The 22,876-nt window shown below is 39.6% G+C and overlaps 2 protein-coding genes across 5 annotated transcripts in view; both read right to left on the bottom strand.

Moving 5' to 3' along the window:
* Positions 1 to 10,165, bottom strand: part of LOC140199074 (ADP-ribosylation factor-like protein 13B) — a 79,609-nt gene extending 69,444 nt beyond the window's left edge. For 3 of the 4 annotated variants that reach the window (XM_072260540.1, XM_072260541.1, XM_072260543.1), the window contains exon 1: positions 10,065 to 10,165. The gene's annotated coding sequence lies outside the window, so the exon portion shown is untranslated. Of the gene's footprint in view, positions 1 to 1,210; positions 1,328 to 10,064 lie in introns of all 4 variants that reach the window. The other variant, XM_072260542.1, reaches the window with a different exon arrangement.
* A 10,911-nt stretch (positions 10,166 to 21,076) lies between these two features.
* The window catches only part of LOC140198691 (uncharacterized), an 89,893-nt gene continuing 88,093 nt past the window's right edge, over positions 21,077 to 22,876 (bottom strand). The window contains exon 7 of the mRNA XM_072259708.1: positions 21,077 to 21,338. Coding sequence (XP_072115809.1) covers positions 21,244 to 21,338 — 95 coding nt within the window. The 3' untranslated portion in view covers positions 21,077 to 21,243. The remainder of the gene's footprint in view (positions 21,339 to 22,876) is intronic.

Below are 22,876 nucleotides of genomic sequence, written 5' to 3'. Positions count from 1 at the left end.
TTATGGTGTCATGTTACAGTGGTACAAGTCTTTCGTTTCACTACACTTGGAATATGGTGTGCTGTTCTGGTAGTGATGCTATCAGAAGGAGGTTGCAAGAAAATGATTCACAGGAATGTTGGTGGAACTATAGGGCTTGAGTAATCAGTAAATATTGGATAGGTTGGGGTGTTTTCCCTGGAGTGTAGGAAGCTGAGGAGTGACCTTAAAGAGGTCTATAAAATTATGAAGGGCATAATAAAGTGGAATGTCAGTCATTTTCCCCTCGTAGGAGAGGGAAAACTAGAAGGCATAGGTTTCAGATGAGAGGGGTTGGATGCAAAGGTGATCCCAGATGGTGGTGGATAGGAAATGAGCTGCCAGAGGATTTGGTAGAAACAGTTGCAATGACAACATCTGAAAGACAGGTACATGGATAGAAAAAGTCTAGAGGGATACAGGCCCAATGCAGACAATTAGGATTAATCTACATTGGCATCTTGGTCAGTATGAGTCAGTTGAGCCAAATAGTCTTTATTCCACACCGTTTAACTCTACATAAAGATACTAACACAAATCACACATAAAATTATGGAATAGGTACCGGCAGAAAGCCAAACCATAACTCAAAACATTACCTTATGCATTACATTATTATTTGCCTACTTATCTTTGAGAAATTACTGAGGCAAAAGTGCTGATGGTGTTAGTGGGGTGTGGGGGCAGCATGGAGGCAATAGGTAAATGGCCAGACATGGGAGTCCTGTACTGTGACATTCTCTTTCTTTGGATTAGTTGTGATCTGGGACTTGGCCTATGTGATAAAAGAGAAGTAATTCTAGACCACTGCATATAATATAGAACAAGCTGTACAATCACTGAGATTTTTATCTGAGTCTGGTTTTTTTTGTTTGTTTGTTCACAGCATCTGGGCATTGCTAGTAAGGCTAGCATGTATTATCCATCACAAATGCACTCTAATACAAATAGTTTTCTAGGCCATTTCAGTGGGCAACTGAGTATCAACCACATGGGAGGGTCTAAAATCTAAAGTAGAATGGGTGAGGGCAATGTATTTCTTTTCCTGAAATGTATCAGTGAACAGTGACTTTTATTACAAGCTATTCATTACTATCATCATTACTGATAGTACCTTACGATACCAGATTTATTCTAAGTACTTGTAAAGAAACATTGAAACAATATAATCATATAGTACTAAGTTCATCACCTGTACCAGTGTTTCTTCCCCATGTGAAACATTTTCTTACTTTAACTCTTCCTCCCCACCCACTGTGTGTAACATTCATGTATTGCCAAATTCATTCTTCAATTGATGTGGACCCTGCTGGTATAGGACCAATAGACAGCCAATTAGCCAATGGAGCCCGGAATCATCAAGCAGAAGAAAACCAATGCCATACTAATAAACTGTGATTATAAGTAAGTGCTGTACCTAAATTACTGCACACACAGCTCACTTTATGACACAGCCCAAAATAATTGTCTTTCACTTTTACTGTATTTTCACACTGAAATAAGTGCTTTTGCCTTCCAAAAATACCATTGAATTTACATTCAGTTATTTTCAGTGTTTAGACCTTCTGCAAATATTAAAATATACTTCTCTGAAGCCTCAGAGGTTGCAGTGAGACTGCAGGTGGTGGCAGTGCAGCTGTCCAGTTACCGGACCTGTCATTCATTGGGCCTGTACTAATACTTGAGATGCTGCAGTTCAAATCCCACATTGGCAAAAGTGAAACTTAAAACTCAGTTAATACCCTGGACTTTTAAAACAAGTTAATTATTAGAAAGGAGGGTCACAATATGGCCAGAATATAATGAAGCTCCATTTGTTTGGCTCATGCCTTTTACTGTAGGAAACCTAAGATACAATATATGACTCCAAACCTAATGCAGAAGTAGCCAAGCAAGGCACTGATGGCCACTATGCCAAAAAGACAAGAACAAAATCAGACCCAGACATCAAACTTAGACAAGACAAAGATTCTCCCAGTACAGACAAACTTGTAAACTGCTCCTCATAAACATCTGGGGGTCTTTTGTCTAAGTTGATAAAGCCGTCACACAGACTAGCTTTTCAAAATTTCAACTGAAGTTAGTAAACAATACTTTACTGCTGAGGTAGATTTATGTTCTTCTTGTCCTCATCATAAATTTTTATTTCAATTTCTCATTGTTACTCTCTCATTATAATGCTTTTAAGATTTGAGAGGAGTTTAAACGCAATGTAAGGGGCAATTTTTTAAAATGCAGAGAGTGGTATATACCTGGAATGGCTTACCAGAGTAGTGGAAGCAGGCAGTTTGGTAAAGTTTAAGAGGCTTTTAGATAAACATATGGCCATGATGATAAACAGAAGGAGGAGAATATTGAGTATAAATTGCCATGCACAAAGTTCTGGAGCCAATGGCCTGTCCCATGCTATACTGTTCTGTGTTCTGTTATCTAACTCTTCTGCTCCCTTGATAGATCCCTCTGTTCCCATCTCATGGGATAAGTTAACTATAAACAATTACAAACCTACAGGCTTCCACGGCTACCTTCCCTAAACTTCCTCCTACCTTGTTCGAACAAGGACTACATTCAACTCCCTCAGTTCCTCTGCCCCTGATATTCATATAACAAAGCTGCATTCCCAACATTAACATAACAAAGACGCCATTTTAATTAGCCTCCGCAGTAACATAAAAGTCGAAACCCCCTTACACAAAGATAAGACTTTCCATAGAGGCCCCCTGCTGTTTGTGTCAGTTTGTTCTGCACTAACTAGCTGATGCATATTTTACATTAAAGCAATGGCTACACTCCTAAGGTACATTGCAATCTGAACTCAAGAGTTATGCTATAGGAATGCAAAACTTTATTATCTGTTGTTTCCTTGGTGGAAAAGGCAGAGAAAGTCTGATGAGCAGAGTTGATGCAAAGAACAGAAACACTTTGGTGGAGTGGAAGGGAAGGACCAGCAACTGGTAGTTGAGCAGTGACTGGAGAGGCTGCAAGATAAATGAGGAGGAGGGAAATTATTTATTTATTCTGCATGCTTCAGGTCTCTGTACTTCACCACGAGACCAAAATTAATCACTGCATTATCATTATGGCTTCATTTTGTGCATGAAAACCCTGATGGTTCAGCAGCCTTAACCATTTACTCTATGCAAAGCCATTTTATTTTTGTTGTCTTCCAGCTACTGAAAAAGGAATCAAAGTATTTCGTAAAGCCTTTGAAAGTCATCTTCAGAATAGTACTTCAATTATCTGAGCAGACATATCAGTTACCTATTTTGCAGGTTACTTTTCAACAGCTTCTGTAAATAAATGTCCAGTAGTCTCCCTCGGACTCTTTCTTCCCTCACCTCCAATGGGCTAAGGAGTGTTTCTGGTGCCAAACTTCAGTCTGTTTGCAGATTTTACTGAGTGTGTGGCTTTGGTAGCAGGCTGCTGTTTATGTACTGAGTGTTTCTGCCAGCTTCCTGTTGTTGCATGTTGCGCCTGGATAAGTTCAGTTGCATTTTTGCAAGCTGCTTGGACACCGAATGGTAGACCAACTGCAGGATGGTTGGTTGGTTACTCTTCCTGATCTACATTAGCTCGGCTATTCTCTAGGTGAAATTAATGAACCATCCTGGGAGCCAGCTGTTGCATGTTTCAATTGTACACAATGTTTTTAAGATATTATGACAAGTTTAATTAGATCTATTTAAAAATATATCTACAACAAACACTGCAAGAAATACCCACTAAAATATTTAGGTATATTTATTTTTCCAAAGAGCCAAACACTTCCCCAGAAAAAAATACTGTTAAAAGTTACAGATATATCACAGTAATTTGAGGAAATGCCCAATTTCTGGGAACTGCACATTGCATGTGGTTAGTATTAATAACCATCATTCAAAATAAAAGCAGAAAACATTGGAAATACTGAGCAGGTCCGATCAAGTCAAAGGGAAACAGGGTTAACATTTCTGGTCGATGACCCTACATCAGAATTGGGAAGGAAAACAAAAGGAGCTGGTACAGTTATAGGGAGCGTGGGGGAGTGGGATACCTAAAATAGGGGAAAACTGGGTTGACCAGAGGGATAAGCTGCAAAAGGAGAATAAGTGGTTGATGAGAGAATAGGTGCAATTAGGGAGTGACAGCATAGATCAAAGAATGCAGGAGTTGTAAAATGAAGAGAACAAAGACATTCTAATACATTGAGAACAAATTTGAGGTTCTCCGTTGGTTCGGGTCAACCATGGATGTTGCACCCCAGCTGTCTGCATGATACGCAAGCCAGGGCAGTACAATATGGAGAGCAAGTTGTTGCTCCTGTAGCAAGCTCCCCCCCTCCCCACACCCCCCACCATGCAGCTGATACATCCAAAGGGACAGCAGAGACCAATATAGTCCAGAATCACAGGAGTTAACACTTAACAGTCAGTGTTGAACTCAACATAGGGCTGCCTCAGGGATTCCAGCTCCGGATTTTTCTACAAGGTTTACTTCCAAAGCCTTCTCCATCAGTAGGTATGTCTGCAAGGCAATGGAAGTAGAGAACTGATACAGTCAGAGAAACCTACTGTTGCAATGAAGTCCAACACCAAGCTTGAGAGATATCTTCTCATCTTTCACCTAGATATACTGCAGCCTTCTGGACTCAATATTAATTCTACAGCTTCAGGTAGCTTGATATTTATATCCATGTCACTCATCCATCTGTGACAGTGGCTCAATCTGGTTATTTTTTTAATCTTTTATTTATTTTTTATCTTCTGTTTGTGGAGGATATGCCCAGCCTGATCTGCTCTGCATTTTGAAACTTTCACAATCATTCATCTCTGTTCTCACTTTCAACTGCTTATATTTACTCATTTTCTAGATCACCTAACTTTATAGTTTATCGCCATGGACACTATGGTTTTATTCCTTATCAACTCTTTCCCTTTTTCTCTCTGCAGCTTAATAAGTTTATTTTAACTTTTCCTCAGCTCTGATGAAGGTTCCTAACCTGAAACTTGTACATCAGGCGTGACCTGTTCTCCTGAGTACTTCCAGCATTCGCTGTTTTATTTTATATTTCCAAACTTTACAGTTTTTCAAATTTTCATCCAAATCTCATTACAGTCTGATAACAGCAGATGCAATTCAGAAGAGAATGTGGCTCCAGAAACAAACACAAAAAAAAAAATATCTGGTGCTGAAAAATACTTAAAACTATCTCCATAAGAATCAATAGGACCACAACATATGTAGTCTCTCTCTGGGTTAGATAATAATCTGCTTTTCAATTCTTCCTACTGAAGTGCATGATCTCATGTTAAACTCCAAATAACTTTAACAATCAAAATAGGCTCCAGCCCCTTGTTATTCCCCTTTCAGAGTTTCTCGAGTAATTTTACAGAATTCCCATCAATATATCTATCAACCCAAACTAGCTTCAGACAGGCAGGCAATTGTGCATTCAATTTGTTGGGACTTCTGTTCTGGGGCTTTCTAAAGAGGTGTGCACCCACTTTTCTCAAACTGTATACCAGTTAGATTTTCTCTCTAGATGTTCCCTTCTGTTGTTTGTGGGAGTTTCAGACCAGTTAACAAAACAAAAAAATCGGTATCTGCTGAATAGAGTATTCATTTCCAACTATGACCTGACTTGGTCCATCCAAGCAGAGTTCACTGCCAAGAAGGCCCACCAGTGCCTTTACTTCCTGAGAAAACTAAAGAAATTTGGCCTGTCCCCTAAAACCCCTCACTAATTTTTACAGATGCACCGTAGAATGCATTCTTCTAGGGTGCATCACAACCTGATATGGAAGTTGTCCTGCCCAAGACCGAAAGAAGCTCCAGAAGATCGTGAACACAGCGCAGCACATCACACAAACCAACCTTCCGTCCGTGGACTCAATTTACACCGCACGCTGTCGGAGCAGTGCTGCTAGGATAATCAAGGACACGACCCACCCAGCCAACACACTTTTCGTCCCTGTTCCCTCCGGGATAAGGCTCAGGAGCTTGAAGACTCGTATGGCGAGATTTGGGAACAGCTTCTTTCCAACAGTGATATTCTGCTGAATGGATCCTGACCCGGATCTGGGCCATATCCTCCAAATATCCGGACCTGCCTCTCGTTTTTTTTTTTGCACTACCTTACTTCCAATTTTTCTATTTTCTATTTATGATTTATAATTTAAATTTTTAATATTTACTAATTTTAACTATTTTTAATATTCTTAATATTTAATATTTGTAATCAAGAGAGTGGGAAGCGCAGAATCAAATATCGCTGTGATGATTGTACGTTCTAGTACCAATTGTTCGGCAACAATAAAGCATAAAGTATTTCTTTTTTCATTTCATGGCTCTAATATAATAGAGGTATCATGCTTGGCCACCAGGATTATCCTTTTAAGTTAGGATAACTAATAGAAGTTAAACAGAATTCTACAAGAAATGCAATTGCAGTTAATTTGTTAGATCCAAATTTGTTTCTGCTCCTTCTGCAATTTTTCACAGCACCAAAAAAAGCTGCTTTTTCAATGATTTCCAAGCGTGTTTATTCACAAGTCTGTTGGTTTTGCATGTTAGGTTATCATTATTAATTCCTTTGGAATATGCAAATTAATTCAAAGTAATTTAATTTTCACTTGTACTCACTTCCCCTAATCAAAGTTGTTAAAGCATCAAGAAAACCACTCAGAAGAAAAGAATGTATTGGTTAAAAATTATGAAAACTTTGGGTGAGTTCTGAAACATTTTCCCCAATCAATCATGGCAGTCTCTACGAGACGGAAAAGTGACAGAAAAAGACCATAACAATAGTCAAAGTTGGAAGAGTCAGATTTCCATGTGAAGACTGATGACATGTTTTATCTTATATCAGATCTCAGTGAAAGTACACATTATTTCAGAGTAATGGCATTACTAGTGCCAGTCCCTAGTGTCTGATCTGCAGCCGGATATTAGCCACCATGCAATAAAACTCCAATAATTAACTCTCTGACTGGTCAGAAATCCAGATGGTTCAGCATCTAGCTCACAGAGTAATGCATGTCACACAAAAGAGATGTTTGTGGATTTTCGGAAGGTGCAGGCTGACCACTTCTCTGTGGAGAGAGTTAAGAGCATCAAGTTTCTGGGAGTGCACATAACTGATGATCTTACCTGGTGCCTCAACCACCTCTTCAGAAAAGAAAGCACAGTAGTACCTCCACTTCCTGAGGAGACTGAGGTGAGCCCCCAATCAATTTTTACAGTAGCACCATCGAGAGTGGGCTGACCAGCTGTATCATCATCTGTTATGGTAACTGCAAGGCATCTCACTGCAAGAATCTACAAGGGATTGCAAGGACTGTTGAGAGGATCATTGGGATCTCTTTTCCACCCATCCGAGATACTTACCAGGAGTGCTGTGTACGCAGGGCACTTAGCATTCTTAATGATCCCTCCCATCCAACTAACAATCTCTTTGACCCCCTACTATCAGACAGGAGGTATCATAGCATTAGGAGAAGCATTGTTAGGATGAGAAACAACAATTTCCCCCAAGACGTGGGGCTACTAAACTCCCTGCCACCACCCAGGTCTCAGCGCGTACTGTATGAAGCACCGGTAGTGTTATACTGTTTATCTTTTAACTTGTGTTGTAAATGCACCTTATGATTTGTTAATTTATTTGTGGTAATACTACTTTATGTGTTGTCTGTGAGTTATATGTATTGTGTTGTGCACCTTGATCTGGAGGAACATTGTCTTGTTTGGCGGTATACATGTATATAGTTGAAATGACAACTTGAACGGTAACCTGAACTTTCAACACACTACAGTCCCAGTTTCCACCTTCATTTAACACTTACAACTAGTCAGTCTACATTTCAACTGAAACACTGTGTCAGATGCTGATACAAGATTTGACCCAAAATGTCAACAATAGCATTCAAAGAAGCAGTACACATCAACATTTGTTGGTTAAAAAAAAATCAAATCATTAGAAAGAAGTGGCATAAGACCAGAGGATGTAGAATCCTTGTGGGAAGAGTTGAGAAACTGCAAGGGTAAAATTACCCTGATTGGAGTTATATACAGGCTTCCGAACAGCAGCCATGATGTACAAATTACAATGGGAGATAGAAATGTGATGTAAAAGCACAATGTTACAATGCTGCTGAACAAGATAAGAACCCATGGTATTACAGGAAAGAATATTGGCTACCTTGCAGAAGGCAAAGAGTGAGAATTAAGGGAGGGCATTTTCTGGTTGGCTGCCAGTTACCAGTGGTGTCCTGTAGGGTTCAGTGTTTGGTTTGCTACTCCTCACATTATATGTTAATAATCTAGATGATGGAATTGTTGGCTTTGTGGCGAAGTTTGCAGATGATACAGAGATAGGGGTGTAGGCTGTGTTTTCGAAGCAGGAGTATGCAAAAGGTTTTGAACAGATTAGGAGATTGGGCAAAGAAGTGCCTGATAGAATACATTGTTGGACTATGTATGTCATGTGCTTTGGTAGAAGTAGTAAAGGCAGAGACTATTTTGAACTGAGGAGTGAAATCAGAAATCAGAGATGTGAAGGGTCTTGGGAGTCCTCATGCAAGATTACCTAAATTTTATCTTGCAGATTGAATTGGTAGTAAGAAAGGCAAATGCAATACAATTTTGAGAGGACTGGTATATAAAATCAAGGATGTAATGCTGAGACTCTATAAGGCGTTGGCCAGACCACATCTGAAGTATTGTGAGCAACTTTGGGCCCCCTATCTAAGAAAGTATGTGCTGGTACTGGAGAGAGTCCAGAGGAAGTTCAGAAGAATGATCTCTGGTGTGAAAAGGGTTAACATAGAAGAAACATTTGAAGCCCTGTACTCAAAATAACTCAAAAGAACTGAGAAAAATGAAAGGGATCTCATTGAAACCGAAATATTTGAAGAAGTATATAGAGTGGATGTCGAGATGATGTTCCAGTAGTGGGAGACCTTAGATTCAGAGGACACGGCCTTAGGATAGAAAGTTGTCCATTTGCATAGAGATAAGAAGGAATTCCTTTAGCCAAAGGGTTCTGAATCGGTGGTACTTATTGCCACAGATGGCTGTGGAAGCAAAGTCATTGGGTATATTTAAAACAGAGGTTGATAGGTTCTTGATTAGTAAAGGAAGAAGACAGGAGAATGGAATTGAGAGTGAAAATGAATCAGTCATGATGGAGTGGCAAAGCAGACTCTCTTTGAGCCTGTCTTATTTTGCCTCACCTAATTTAACTTGAGGTTCCTTACGTTTGCTACAGCCAGGGGAAGATGTAGTGGCGATGAGCTCCCACTAACTATTAAAATAACCCAATGGTATGCTTCTCAAATAGCCTCTGACAACCAAATCTATCTCCTGGCCTTCACATGTGGTTTAGCTTCAAAGGCCAGCAGAACTATTTCTACTGACAGGAGAAGAGGCAAAGATGCCTTAAAACCAGTTACTCCGGGCAGATGGCTCTCATCAGCTAGGATTGGCAGCTTATCTAGTAGAAAGAAAACTCTGATCTCAAACCTCCACTGTCTTGTGCCTATAACCACTCATGGGGAAAGCGTCAGGAATAAACCCTGAGGAAAAATTCACAGCTGGAATCCCCAAGACAGCCCTACGTTGAGTTCAATGTTGACTGGCAACTCCTGTCAACACCACTGGAGCCAAACTGTATTGATCTCTGCTGTTCCTTTGGATTCATGGGCAACAGTTCACTCTCCATATCGTACTGCCCGGGCTTGCGTATACAGCTAGGACACAACATCCATGGTTGACCCCAACCAACAGGAGACTTGAGTTTGACTTGATTTCACTCTTCTTCACTTCCTTGTATTGTTTCACTATCTGAATTTTCACTAGCTAAGAATATCACTATTGGTCCAAATGTACCCCAAGGTCTCTCTTGGACCTTGCCACATCAATAATTTGACTTCCAGTGTGTTCTTACACAAGCACTTTTCAACTGTAATATGATGGGAAAAGAACCTGTCAAAAACGTGCTAAAAAATGTCTCCCTTTAGCAGTCGGCATCAAATTTGTGATTCTGTGAAAACAAAAAGGAATTTCCTTACCTTTTTTTAGCTTCTTGTGTTCTTATTCCAGTGGAAACACAACATTAAAAACTATAGAAATTGCCAGTGGTCCTAAAATAATCCAAAAATAACATTCTGTTCTAAATTGTGATGCATGTGCTGAAAAGCAAAAAAAGAAGTATTAAATAATTGAAAATAGCAGATTAACCTTTTCATTTTCAATTGCAGAACAAATTTAAGTCTGGAAGATTGTGAAATGTCATTCTTTTTCTGAAACATACAGGTCATATTTGTTTCCTCTGACTTATTTTCCTGGCATTTTGAAACTTCTCAAAGGAATTTCAAGGGAATTGCAGCCAGTTTTATGTTGAAATTTGCAGCTGTCTGTTGAAATTGGAATGAATTAGTCTAATGGAGGGGAGGATGTTTAACTAGCACCATTAGGGAAAAAAAGGACAAGTTCAGAAGGGATGATGTGAACAGCACAGAATGGAACTGGCCGGAGATATGGAATCAGAGGCAAGTGAAGAGGGGAGAAAGATGTAGAGGGATTTGGAAATTCAAGAGTTGAGTTTCAAAACTAGAGGCAGTTGAAATTAATGGGTCAGGTCATCTATCCATCTGTGATATTGAATCAGTTTTTCTCTCTCAGTACAATCTGATCTGTTGAGTATATTCTGCAGCCCTTCAGTTTTTGACATTTACATTCCGTTGTCTGTGATTCGCTCTCTTTACTGCCGTCATTTCATGATTTTTATGAGAAAAGGACCATGTTATTTCTCTCCCTAAAGTTTCCATTAACTCATCAACTTGATTATGTTGTTTCCAGTTGATCAATAGGGCAACTTTGGCATCATCCTTTCAGAGATATAATCTTTGTCAGAACCAGAATCAGATTTATTGTCAGTGACACAAGTTGTAAAATTAGTTGTCCTATCCAATAAGCCCTCCCCTATTCCATCCCATAATTTAATATATATATTTTCTCTCCCTTGCAGTTCTGACTCTAAGGTCTGTGACCTGAAACATTAAATATGTTTCTTTTTCTCCCCCTCAAATACTGTGTGGCCTTCTGCTCCCAATGGCTGCTTGGCCTCTTGCTCCAACTGTCAGAGTCGCTGCTTCCCACACTGGCCTCATTTGTCACCCTGGAATCCACAAAGGTGAAGCAGAAGCCAGTTGTCCTTGATGCTGAGGTGTGACCAAAGAAGAACATGAATATTGGAAAAAAAAGAGGGAAAACATGAACCTGCAGACAGCTTACCCTAACATTAGTCATGAAGAAAATGATAGATACTATTAAAAAGAAATGGATATCATTATACTTCGAAAATATCAATGGGATTACACACAGTCAACACAGATTTTTGGAAGGGAAGTTATGTTTGACAAACCCACTGGAGGTTTTGAGGATGTAGCTGTTAGGATTGATAAGGGGAAAATCAGTGGGTGTGATTCACCTGGTCCTTAGAAAGCCTTTAATAAGTACTGGGAACAATGTATTGGCACAAATTAGTAAACAGAAAATAGAACAGGAATAAATAGATGGACAGCAAATAAAATGGTGAATGCTGTAATCCAAAACAAAAATAGAAATGTTGGAAGTACGCAGCCAGTCAAACAAAATCTGTAGAAAGAGACGCCAGGTAATGTTTCAAATCAAGGACCCTTCCTCATAATAAGTGGGACTTCTGAGTGCCAGGTGCCATGTATATTCACATGTTGGGTGAGGAACCAAACATAATATTTCAACGTATGCTGGTGACACTGAACCACATTGATGGGAGGATGCAAAGAGGCTTCAAGGCAGCTGAAGTTGATGGAGTGAGTGGACAGTATCTTACTAGGTGTGGTATAATATGGATAAATGTTTTCCATTCAGCAAGAAAACAGAAAGACATGTTAAATGGTTTTAGATTGGGAAGTGTCGAGGTAGAAAGAAACTTGGGGATCCATGTACACCAATTACAGAAGGTATCAACTAAATGCAGCAAGTATTTAAGAATGCAAAGTATTTTAGCCTTGAAAGCAAGAGGATAGAGTACAGGAACAAGGATGCCCTGATACAATTCTACAAGACCTTGGTGAAACTGCATTTAGGACCTTGTCTACAGTTTTGGGTCTCCTTAACTAAGAAACAATACACCTGCCATAGAGGGAGTGCAGTGAAGGTTAACGTAGGGACTGCTGTAATGAGGAGATATTAGGTTTACTATGTTTGTATCCATGGTAGTACAGAAGAATAAGAAGAAACCTATTTGAAATGCTGCCAAGGCAAGATAGATGGCAAGCAAGAATGTGTTCCTTGGCTTTGGGCTGTGAGGAGTTCCAGTCTCAGGATAAGGGCTGAGGCACTTGAAACTGAGATGAGGAAAAATTTCTTCACTCAGAAGATGATGAACCTGTGGAATTCACCAGCATGAAGGGCTAAACAGGAAAGGTCATAAATATATTTTAGAAGTAGTGAAAGAAAATTCTTAATGCTAAAGGCATTAAAGGTATTGGGAGAGAGCAGGAATCTGATATTAAGATAATGATTAGCTGTGTTTCTATGGAATGGTGGAGAAGGCACAGAAAGGCTGAATGATCTACTACTCTTAATTTACTGGACCCTGTGCATTTGTCATAATTCAGATGCCTGAAATATAACTTTTCTGCAAGATCTTTCAAAGATTATAGAGGCTGATGCCTAAAGTTTGCAAGTGCCCAGGGCAGCTGGGTTATTCTTCAAGATGAATTTCGATTTCCTTTACTGATGTGAGGGCCTCCGCTGGTTGGGAATGACTATGGATGTTGCATCCTAGCTATCAACATAGTTGATATGCAAGCCAGGATAGCACGATATGGAGAACAAGCTGTTGTTCATGCTGCAGGCCCCCTCTCTCCATGCAGCTGATGAACTTACAGGAATGGCAGAGACTAATACGGCTTGATAACAGGAACAGCATTGCAGGAGTTGTCAGTCGACATTGAACACAGCACAGGGTTGCATTAGAGATTCCAGCTCCAGAATTTTTTCTTGGAGTTTATTCCCAAAGGCCTCCCCAACAGTGGTTATAGCTGGAAGGCAGCAGAGGTTTGAGATCAGAGTTTCCCTTCTCCCAGATAAGCTGTCAAGCACAGCTGATAAGTCCCATCTGCCCTGGTACTGATGAAAGTGATACAAAGTGTTGCCTTTATTGGACAGCTTCCAAAGCCTCAGACAGCAACAGTGACATTTTGATAGTTAAGGAAGCTTCTTGGAGACAAAACATAATAACGACCATGTAGTTAGTTGAGATTAATTTTTGTGTCTACTGTTAAATAACAAAATGACACTTCCACCTAGAACCTCTAAGAAGATTGCTGCTTGACACATCTGCTCTTCATGGAATACTCTTAAAACCAATAATTCAGCCGAAGAACATGTCATACTTTTCAGATTGCTCGGGGAGACAAGCTCTATGATTGCCATATGATTTTGGGGTTCCAAGCGGCAGAAACAAGATACTGCAGATGCTCTGAATCTAAAATGAAGTTAAATGTTGATGCAGATCCTCAGCAGGTCAGGTAGCAAAGACAAAAAATCAGAGTTTCAGTTTTAGTCTAAGGAGCTTACACTAGAATAAGACAAAAAATGACCCTTCCATTTCTTCAGTTGATTCTGTCTTTCATCCCTTCTTCAGATCTTCAGCTTCTCCTTTGAGACCTTGAATAGTCCATCTTCAACAAAGGCCTCAGCTTCAACCACACATTTCTATATTGCAATCATATCAAGCTCAAAATGATACCAAGAACTTCTTCCACTACCTACACTTCCAGGTGAAGTTCCCTTTATTCAGGAGACTTCAACCAGAGCATTGAACTATGGGAACATGGGAACATCAGTAGCCTCCCAAGCTTTTCTGGCATTTAAAGGAATGGCCATGCTTATCCATTGACCGATAACTTCAAATAAACTTGGTTACCAAAAATCTACCAAACTCAGGTTTAAAAATAACAAAATACCAAAGAACAGGTGATTTTTATAAAATGATATCACAAGCTTCTTCAACTCTTTGCCTATGCACGCATTTCCTAACTTCACTTCTGACAGGACCCCTATTGTTTAGACCATGCCACATGTCCAAGACTTCCCATTTAGTCAAAAAGCTGCACTCCATTTTCCTCATTATTAACTTGAAAGATTTGATCAAATCATAGCTTAACTTTCTAAGTTTTACAAACAATAGATAACACAACATATTTGTGTAATTTCTAGTGAATTTCTTGTTCATGTATGATTTTGGTAAATTTATAGTGCATTCTGCCAAAGGTCAATACATTATTTTCAAGGTGTGGCACCCAGAATTGCTCATACTACCTCTGTACTAATCCAATTAGGCATTTCCATAGCTTAGTCATAGAGTCACAGAGCACTAAAGCACAGAAACAGGCCATTTGGCCCATCAACCCTGTGCCAAACTGTCATTCTGCCTAGTTCCAATGACCTGCACCTGGGCCATAGACCTCCATACCCCTCCCATTCATATGCTTATCCAAACTACTTTTAAATGTTGAAATCCACTACTTCAGCTGGAAGCTTCACACACACACACTCTCTCTCTACACCCTCTGAGTGAAGAATTTTTCCCTCATGGCTCCTTAAATATTTCACCTTTCACCCTTAACATATAACCTACTTCCAGGCTTGCTTATCTTCAGTGGAAAAAAGCCTGCTTGCAGTTACCATATCTATAAATCTCATAATTTTGTATATTCTTTCAAATCTTCCTTCATTCTCCTACAGTACCGGGAATAAAGTACAGTACTAAACTATTCAACCTGAACAGGTAACTCAGATCATTAAGTCGCAGTAGCATCCTCGTAATATGTTTTTTTGTACTCTTTCAATCTTATTGATATCTTTCCTGTAGGTAGGTGACCTAAACTTCACACAGCACTCCAAATTTGGCCTCACCAACGTCTCATGCAATTTCAACATAACATACCAACTCCTGTATTCAGTACTTTCATTTATTAAAGCCAACATGCCAGAAGCTCTCTTTACGACCCTATTTACATGTGACACTACTTAATGCATTAATTTCATCTGCCATTTTTAGCCCATTTTTTCCCAGCTTTTATACATCCCACTGTAGGCTTTGATAACCTTCTTTGCTGTCAACTATGCTCACATTCTTAATGTTATCCACAAATTTGCTGATCCAGTTTGCCACTTTATCATCCAGATCACTTAGTTGACAAAGAACAACGGACCCAGCATTAATCTCTGGCACACGACCAGTAACAGAAAGGCTACCTACCATCTACCCTGGCATCTTCTGCAAAGTTAATTTTGAATCCAATTTACTACTTCATCCTGAAAGGAGGGATTTTTTTCAGCCAGAGTGGTGAGTCTGTAGGTTGAGGCCAACTCATGGGTATATTTAAAGCAGGAGTTGATAGATTCCTGACTGGTCAGGGCATCAAGGGATATGGTGAGAGGGCAGGTGTATGGGGTTGAATGGGATCTGGGATCAGCCATGCTGAAATGTCGGAGTAGACTCGATGGGCTGAATGGCCTAATTCTACTCTCATGTCTAATGGTCTTATGGTCTAATGCCAAGCAACTGATACTTCTGGACCAGCCTTCTGTGCCAGACTTTGTCAAAGGCCCTGGCTATCCAAATACTTACACATATATCCATTTCCTTACAATACCTTCCTATAATTCACCCACTATTCAGGTCAGGCTCATTAGCCTATAATTTCCAGGCTTATTCCAAGAGCCTTTCTTGAACAATGAAACAACATTAGCTATCCTCCAGCCCTCCAGACCTCCAGCCCCTCACCTGTGGCTAAGGATGCTTTAACTATCTCTGGCTGGGCCTCTGCAATTTCTGCACTGGCCTCCCATATAGACCAAGAGGACGCCTTATCAGGCCCTGGGAATTACCTACCATAATTTTCCCTCAAGACAGCAAGCACGTCCTTCTCTGTAATTCAGATACAGTCTATGAATTCAGTAATGTTTTGCCTCAGTTCTATAGTCTCTGCATCCATCTCCCAAGAGAATAAATAATCAAAAACTCTATTTAAAATCTAACACACCCTCCATCTCTTTTGTATAAATTACCACACTGATCTCATGTGGACTAATTTGGTCCATTGCTATCCTTTTGATCTTAATATATCTGTAGAAGCCCTTGGGATTCTCCTTCACATTGTTTGTCAGAGCAAGCTAATGACTTCTTTTAGCCCTCCTGATTTTCCTTTTACGTGTTCTCTTGCATTCATTATACTCTTCAAGCATCTCATTTGTTCCTTGCTGCCTATACTTGCTGTGCAAAAACTTCTTCTTCTTCTTAACCAGGGCCTCAATATCCTTTGAAACCAAGGTTCCCTAAACCCGTTAGACTTGCCTTTCATTCTTACAAGGAACATACAAACTCTGCACTCTCAGTATTTCACTTTTAAAGGTCCCCCATTTACCAAAGATCCCTTTGCCAGAAAACAACCTAACCCAATCCACACTTGCCAGATCCTTTCTGATGGCATCAAAATTGGCTTTTCTCCATTTAAAATCTCAAACCAAGGGCTAGTTCTATCCTTCTATGTGATTATCTTCAAACTAATGTAATTATGATCACCAGATCCAAAGTGTTCGTCTATACATATTTCAGTCACCTGCCCTGACTCATTCTCTAATAAGAGATCCAGTACCACACTCTCTCCAATTGGAATCTCTATAGATTGATTAAGACCATAAGGCCATGAAAGATAGGAACAGAATTAGGCTATTCGGTCCATTGAGTCTGCTCCACCATTCCATCATTGCTGATTTATTATCCTTCCCAATCCTGTTCTCCTGCCTTCTACCTGTAACCTTTGACGACCTTACTACTCAAGAACCTATCAATCTCCACTTTAAATATATCAAACGACTTGGCCTCCACAGCCGTCTGTAGCAATGAATTCCACAGATTCACCACCTTCTGGCAAAAGCATTTCCTCCTCATAGTTGTTGTAAAGGGACATCCCTCTATTTTGAGGCTGTGCCCTCTGGGCCTAGACTCCCGCACAAGGGAACATCCACTCGTTCAAAGACTTAAAATATTCAGTAGGTTTCAATGAGGGAGCCCCTCATTCTTCTAAACTCCAGTGAATACTGGCCTAGAGCCATCAAACTCTGCTCATATATTGATTCTTTCATTCCTGGGATCATTTTTGTGAATATTTTCTGGACCCTCTCCAATGCCAGCACATCTTTTCTTAGACAAGGGGCCCAAAACCGCACACAATGCTCCAAGTGCAGTCTGACCAATGCCTTATAAAGCCTTAGCATTACATCCTTGCGTTTATATTGCAGTCCTCCCGAAATGAATACTGACAATGCATTTGCCTTCCTTACCACCGACTCAACTTGCAAGTTAATCTTTAGGGAAGACTGCATGAGTTCTCCCAAGTCCCTTTGAACCTCTGAATTCTGAATTTGCTCCCCATTTGGAAAATAGTCGACACTTTTATTCCTTCTACCAAAGTGCATGACTATATTCTTTCCTACACTGCATCAATCTTGCACTTCCTTGCCAATTCTCCTAATCCGTCCAAGTCCTTCTGCTGACTCCCTGCTTCCTCAGCAGTACCTATCCCTCCACCTATCTTTGTATCGTCAGCAAACTTAGCCAGCAAAACATCAATTTCAAACTCCAAATCATTGACATATGAAGTGAAAAGCTATCCCAACATAGACCCCTGTGGAACACTGCTAGTCCCAGGCAGTCAACACATATAGGCACCCTTCATTCTGACTCTGCCTTCAATCAGTCTTCTATCTTTCCTACAATGCCATGGGCTCCTATCTTGTTTAGCAGCCTTGTCAAAGGCCTTCTGAAAATCCAAGTAAACAACATCCACTGACTCTCCTTCGCCTATCCTGGCTGTTATTTCCTCAAAGAATCCCAGCAGGTTTGTCAGGCAAGATTTCCCCTTAAGGAAACCATGCTGACATTCACTTATTTTACCATATTCCTCCAAGTACTCCAGGTAACTCCTTAATAATGGTTTCCAACATATTTACAACCACTAATGTAGGGCTAACTGGTCTATAATTTCCTTTTTTATGCCTTCCTCCCTTCTTAAAGAGTAGAGAGACACTTGCGATTTTCTAGTCCTCCGGAAACATTCTAGAATCTAACCATTCTTGAAAGGTCATTAAAAATGCCACCACAATCTCTTCAGGTACCATTTTCAGAAACCTGGGGTGTAGTCCATCTGGTCAAGCTGTCTTATCTACTTCCAAACGTTTCAGCTTCTCCTCAATAAGAGCAACTTACTTCTCCTTGGTAAGAGCATCCATACTGACATCTGCCCTCTGATGCTCTCAAATTGTTGGCGTACTACTGGTGTTTTCCACAGTGAACAAAATACTTTTTAAGTTCATCTGCAATTTTTTCTCCCCCATGACTACATCTCAGAAATCATTTTCCAGCAGTCTGATATTCATTCTTGCCTCTCTTTTACTCTTTACACATGTGAAAAAAATCTTTTGGTATCCTTTTTTATATTTTTTGCCAGCTTACCTTAATATATTAACTTTTCTCTCCTTATAGTTGCCTTCAGCTGGTGTTTAAAACCTTCCCAATTCTCTAACTTCCCACTAAGCTTTGCTGTATTATACGCCCTCTCTTTTGCTCTTATGCTGTCATCCACTTCCCTTGACAGCCACGGTTGCCTCATCCTCTCTTTAGAATACTTATTCTTTGAGATGTATTGATTCTGTGACTTCTGAATTGCTTCCAAAAACTCCACCCATTGCTGTTCTGCTGTCATCTCTGCTAGCGTCACTTTCCAATCAGCTTTGGCAAGCTCCTCTCTCATGCCTCCGTGATTCTCTTTACTCCACTGTAATACTGATACACCTGATTTTAACTTCTCACTCTCAAACTGGTAGTACAGGATTTTTATCTGAGGTATGGAGGATTCAAATGTGAGATCTATTTGCTGCAGTTTTGGTAAAGTTTCAAATTGTAAATATCATTTTTGTAATTTTATGGTTCCATCTACACATATCTGCAATTTTAAATTGTATATGTGGCTTTTTAATCCCATAAACTTCATTATTAATAAACCACAGTGAATACTTTATGGGTCATTATTAACCATCGTCTGCCTTTAGGCAACCTGTCTACCAGAGTCATTGTCAGAGTTGTACAGAATAGAAACAGGCCCTTCAGTCTACCACATGTATTCTCACCATCATGTCTATTTATAGTCATTCCATTTGCCTGCATGAATTCCATATATCTCTCTCCCTGGCTCATTTAAGTACCTGTCAAGATGCCTCATATATATATTTCTTCACCTCCTCTGACAGATCATTCCATTTACCAACTATTCTGGGTGTGAAAAATGTGCTCCTCAGATCCCTTTTAAACCTTCTCTTGGTCACCTTAAATCTACGCTTCTGATTTTAGTCATTTCCACCACAGGAAACAGATATTGCTATCTATGCTATTTATGCCTCTCATAATTCTACATACCTCTAATCATGTCTCCTCCCAGCTTGCTACAGTCTAGGGGAAACAGACCCAGTGTATCCAATTCCTTCTGCTAACTCAAGTTCTCCACTCCAGGCAACATAATTGTGAATCTTTTCTGCAGCCTCTGTTTTAATCGTATATTTCCTGTAGCACGCTGACCAGAACCGCACATAATATTCCAAGTGCAGACTAAGCAAACTTTTGTACAACTGACACCTGAAGTGCCAACATCCCTATTCAGTGCCTCAGCCAATGAATCTAAGCATGCCATATGCCTTCTTCACTACCCTGTCTACTTGTATTCCCATTTTCAGGGAACTATTTCCACCATCTGCACAATCTCTGTGTCCAAGTTAAATTCCATCTGCCATTCCCTTTCTCAGTTGATCTCTATCCTGTTGTAGTTTCACCTTCTTCAGTATCAATGACTCCACCATTTTTTTTTACGCCATCTACAAACTTACTCAATCACGCTACCTACATTCTCATCCAAATCATTATGTGACAAACAACAGAGGATCCAGCAATGATCCCTGCAGCACACTACAGATCACAGGCCTCCCATCTGGAAAAGCAACCCTACACTATCACTCTCTGCTTCCTCATCTATTGAACCTTCTCACTCTGAATCCACGTGTTCTAACCTTCTGTCACAGTCTACCATGTGGAAGACTTTGCTACAATGTCCATGCAGAAAACATCTACTGTTGTGCTCACGTGTCTCATGGTTACATCTTCAATAAAAAACTATTTAATTTGTGAGATGTGATTCTGCTAATCAGTCCTCATCCTTCCAAATGCTAATAAACTCTTCCTCTGAAAATCCCTTCCAATAACTTTCCCACCACTTATGCAAGACTCACTTGCCTGCAGTTTGCTGAAGTAACCCTGCTGCTCTTCTTAAATAAAGGCACAATATTAACTATCCTCCCGTGCCACACCTATGGCTGACAAAGATACCAAGGTCAGGGTCCTGGTGAGTGGGAAGGAAGCGGGAAACTCAAGTCTTTGCAGGAGGGGTTGGAAGGTGGAATTGTAGGGAGCTTGGCAAGTATTAACTGATGAGCTAGAGACTAAACCTGTGTGATTTCAGAATTGTCAAACTGTTGACTTTTGGAGCACTTCTCTAGGCACGTAATTCTCCCTTGGATAAATTTACTTCCATTAACTTCAGTGAAATGAATTTTAGAAACTTTAAAGTAGTTTAGAAGTTTTAAAGTATAACTCCAATAATCCTCAGTTTTGTTTGTTTAAATGATACAGACTGGGATGAATTACTACCTCTGACATTTTTGCAAATTTACTATAGGTAATTAATTTACCCAGGTCTTTGACTGAAATGAAAACTCATTTTCTCCCTCCATACTTATTACCCCATCTGCTAAGTGTTTTCAGTATTGTTCAAAAATCTAATAACTCATTGACAGAAATGTTGTCCATGTCTTTGTTTCATTTTTCTGCTCATTAATGTATTATACTTACCAGTTACAGTGAGGCAGGTCTTGCCAGAGCTTGAATCAATTTCAGATGTATTAAAGAGACATTGATAACATCCTTCATCTTCAAGCTTTATTCCAGATAGTTTTATTGTGTACACTGGCTCACTTGTTGATATAAAAGAAGCTCTCTTATCACGTTTCTCATATGTATTGAGTTTTACATTAAACGATGATATTTTCCTCAGATTGACCTCTTAGCTTTTTCCAGATAACCTGTTAAATATTTTCTAATTGTGTTGTACAGCTGAAGTTAACGTCTGCACTTATAACTGCTGTCTTATTCTCTTGAGTCTCTTCATGTGGACTTTTTGCTGTGAAATGGAAACAGAATACAGTTAAAATTTCCTGTCAAGACCTTGAAGTTTTCAAATTGGTATGAATGATTTTACCACAGTTGGTAAAATGATTCTCATCAGCTTTGTTCCACTCCAAAGCCCAAAGCACAAACCCTGGACTTGTACTTCCGTGCTGATTTGAAGGAGCAGCACTGTATTGGAAGTGTACTTTTCAACTGAGTTGGTAAATTGAGACCCTGACTGCTCCTCTGATACAAAGCTCTTTACAATGGACAGGGCAAGTTTTCTCCTGACCCTGGCCAATAGAGATTGCAAATCATTTATTATTAATAACATTATTAAACTAATCCTTAAATAGTTCATACCTCAATCTGTAATAAGTTTTCATAGGCAACAACACTTGAACTGGAAAACTAGAAGAATCTGTTGCAGGACAGCACCAAAAATACTTTTTTATTTACCTGAATATCATGTCAGAAGATGCAAGACAGCTGATCTTTATCTCAGTTATCATACTGGTTTCTATAGCACTGCAGGTACCACACCCATTATTCCCTGATTACGTGCAAGGGTCAAATATGTACAGTAAAGTCCTTTTGGTACTGCACTTTACTTTTCCTGCAGGGCTCACACCTGACATTTCTTCTGGATGAAAAAGCACATAACTATGTATTTGGTTCCCAGTCACTGCCCCATTATCTATCTCTGGTGCTTTTAATAGCAATGCCTTATTTCTGGAGCATCATGAATACAACCTTTTCATGTTTCATAACAAAAGTGCCAGAAATTACTCATCTGAACTCTTGAACTCCCATTGTTACTCATTATTTTAAGTCTAAAAGATAAAGAGCAATATCTGTGATATTCTTTATGGGGATAAAACAGCTATAGTTTGGTAAGACATTGTTAGTGAGCTACTAGGAAACTACATACATAAAAGTTTATCCCCAGTTGCTACAGGTCACTCATGTTTTTATAGATGTCCATAAGTTGATTTTGTCCATGATGGAAAATAAACAACAAAATAAAACTCACTTGGTATCATAACCAATGGTAACCATACCTCCACAGTACTACAAGGAGTGGCATCAAAAGCACACACGACTGATAAAGAAAGAACAATTTTAAAAAATGGAGTGAGAAGAAACTAATTCTGCTGTTTGTAAGTATGTACATTGAATTTTTGAATTTGAATTTTGTGAGCATGCCTGTATGTAGGGGTGTTCATAAGTTGAAAGTTCTTAACCCAGGAATATCCTACACTACTAAATGCATTATTACATTAACTATGTGATAGTCTGCCTTGAAATCCATTCCAATGATATCAATGGATTACAGCACAGAAACAAGCTTTCCACCCCACCAAGTTTCACTAAGCAGCAAGCATCCATTCACAGTAGTCCCATTTTATTCTCCCCTCAACATTCCTGTCATTCGTGCAATTTACTGCGGCCAATCTATCAATCTGCACATCCTTGATGTGTGAATGGAAACCACTGCAGCCGAAGGAAATCCGTGTGGTCATGGAGAGAATGTCCAAATACCTGAGGTCA

Source organism: Mobula birostris, chromosome 6 (genome assembly GCF_030028105.1).
Source record: "Mobula birostris isolate sMobBir1 chromosome 6, sMobBir1.hap1, whole genome shotgun sequence".
Taxonomy (NCBI): Eukaryota; Metazoa; Chordata; class Chondrichthyes; order Myliobatiformes; family Myliobatidae; genus Mobula; species Mobula birostris.
Note: the sequence above shows the minus strand (reverse complement) of the source record. Positions and strands in the feature narration are given on the sequence as shown.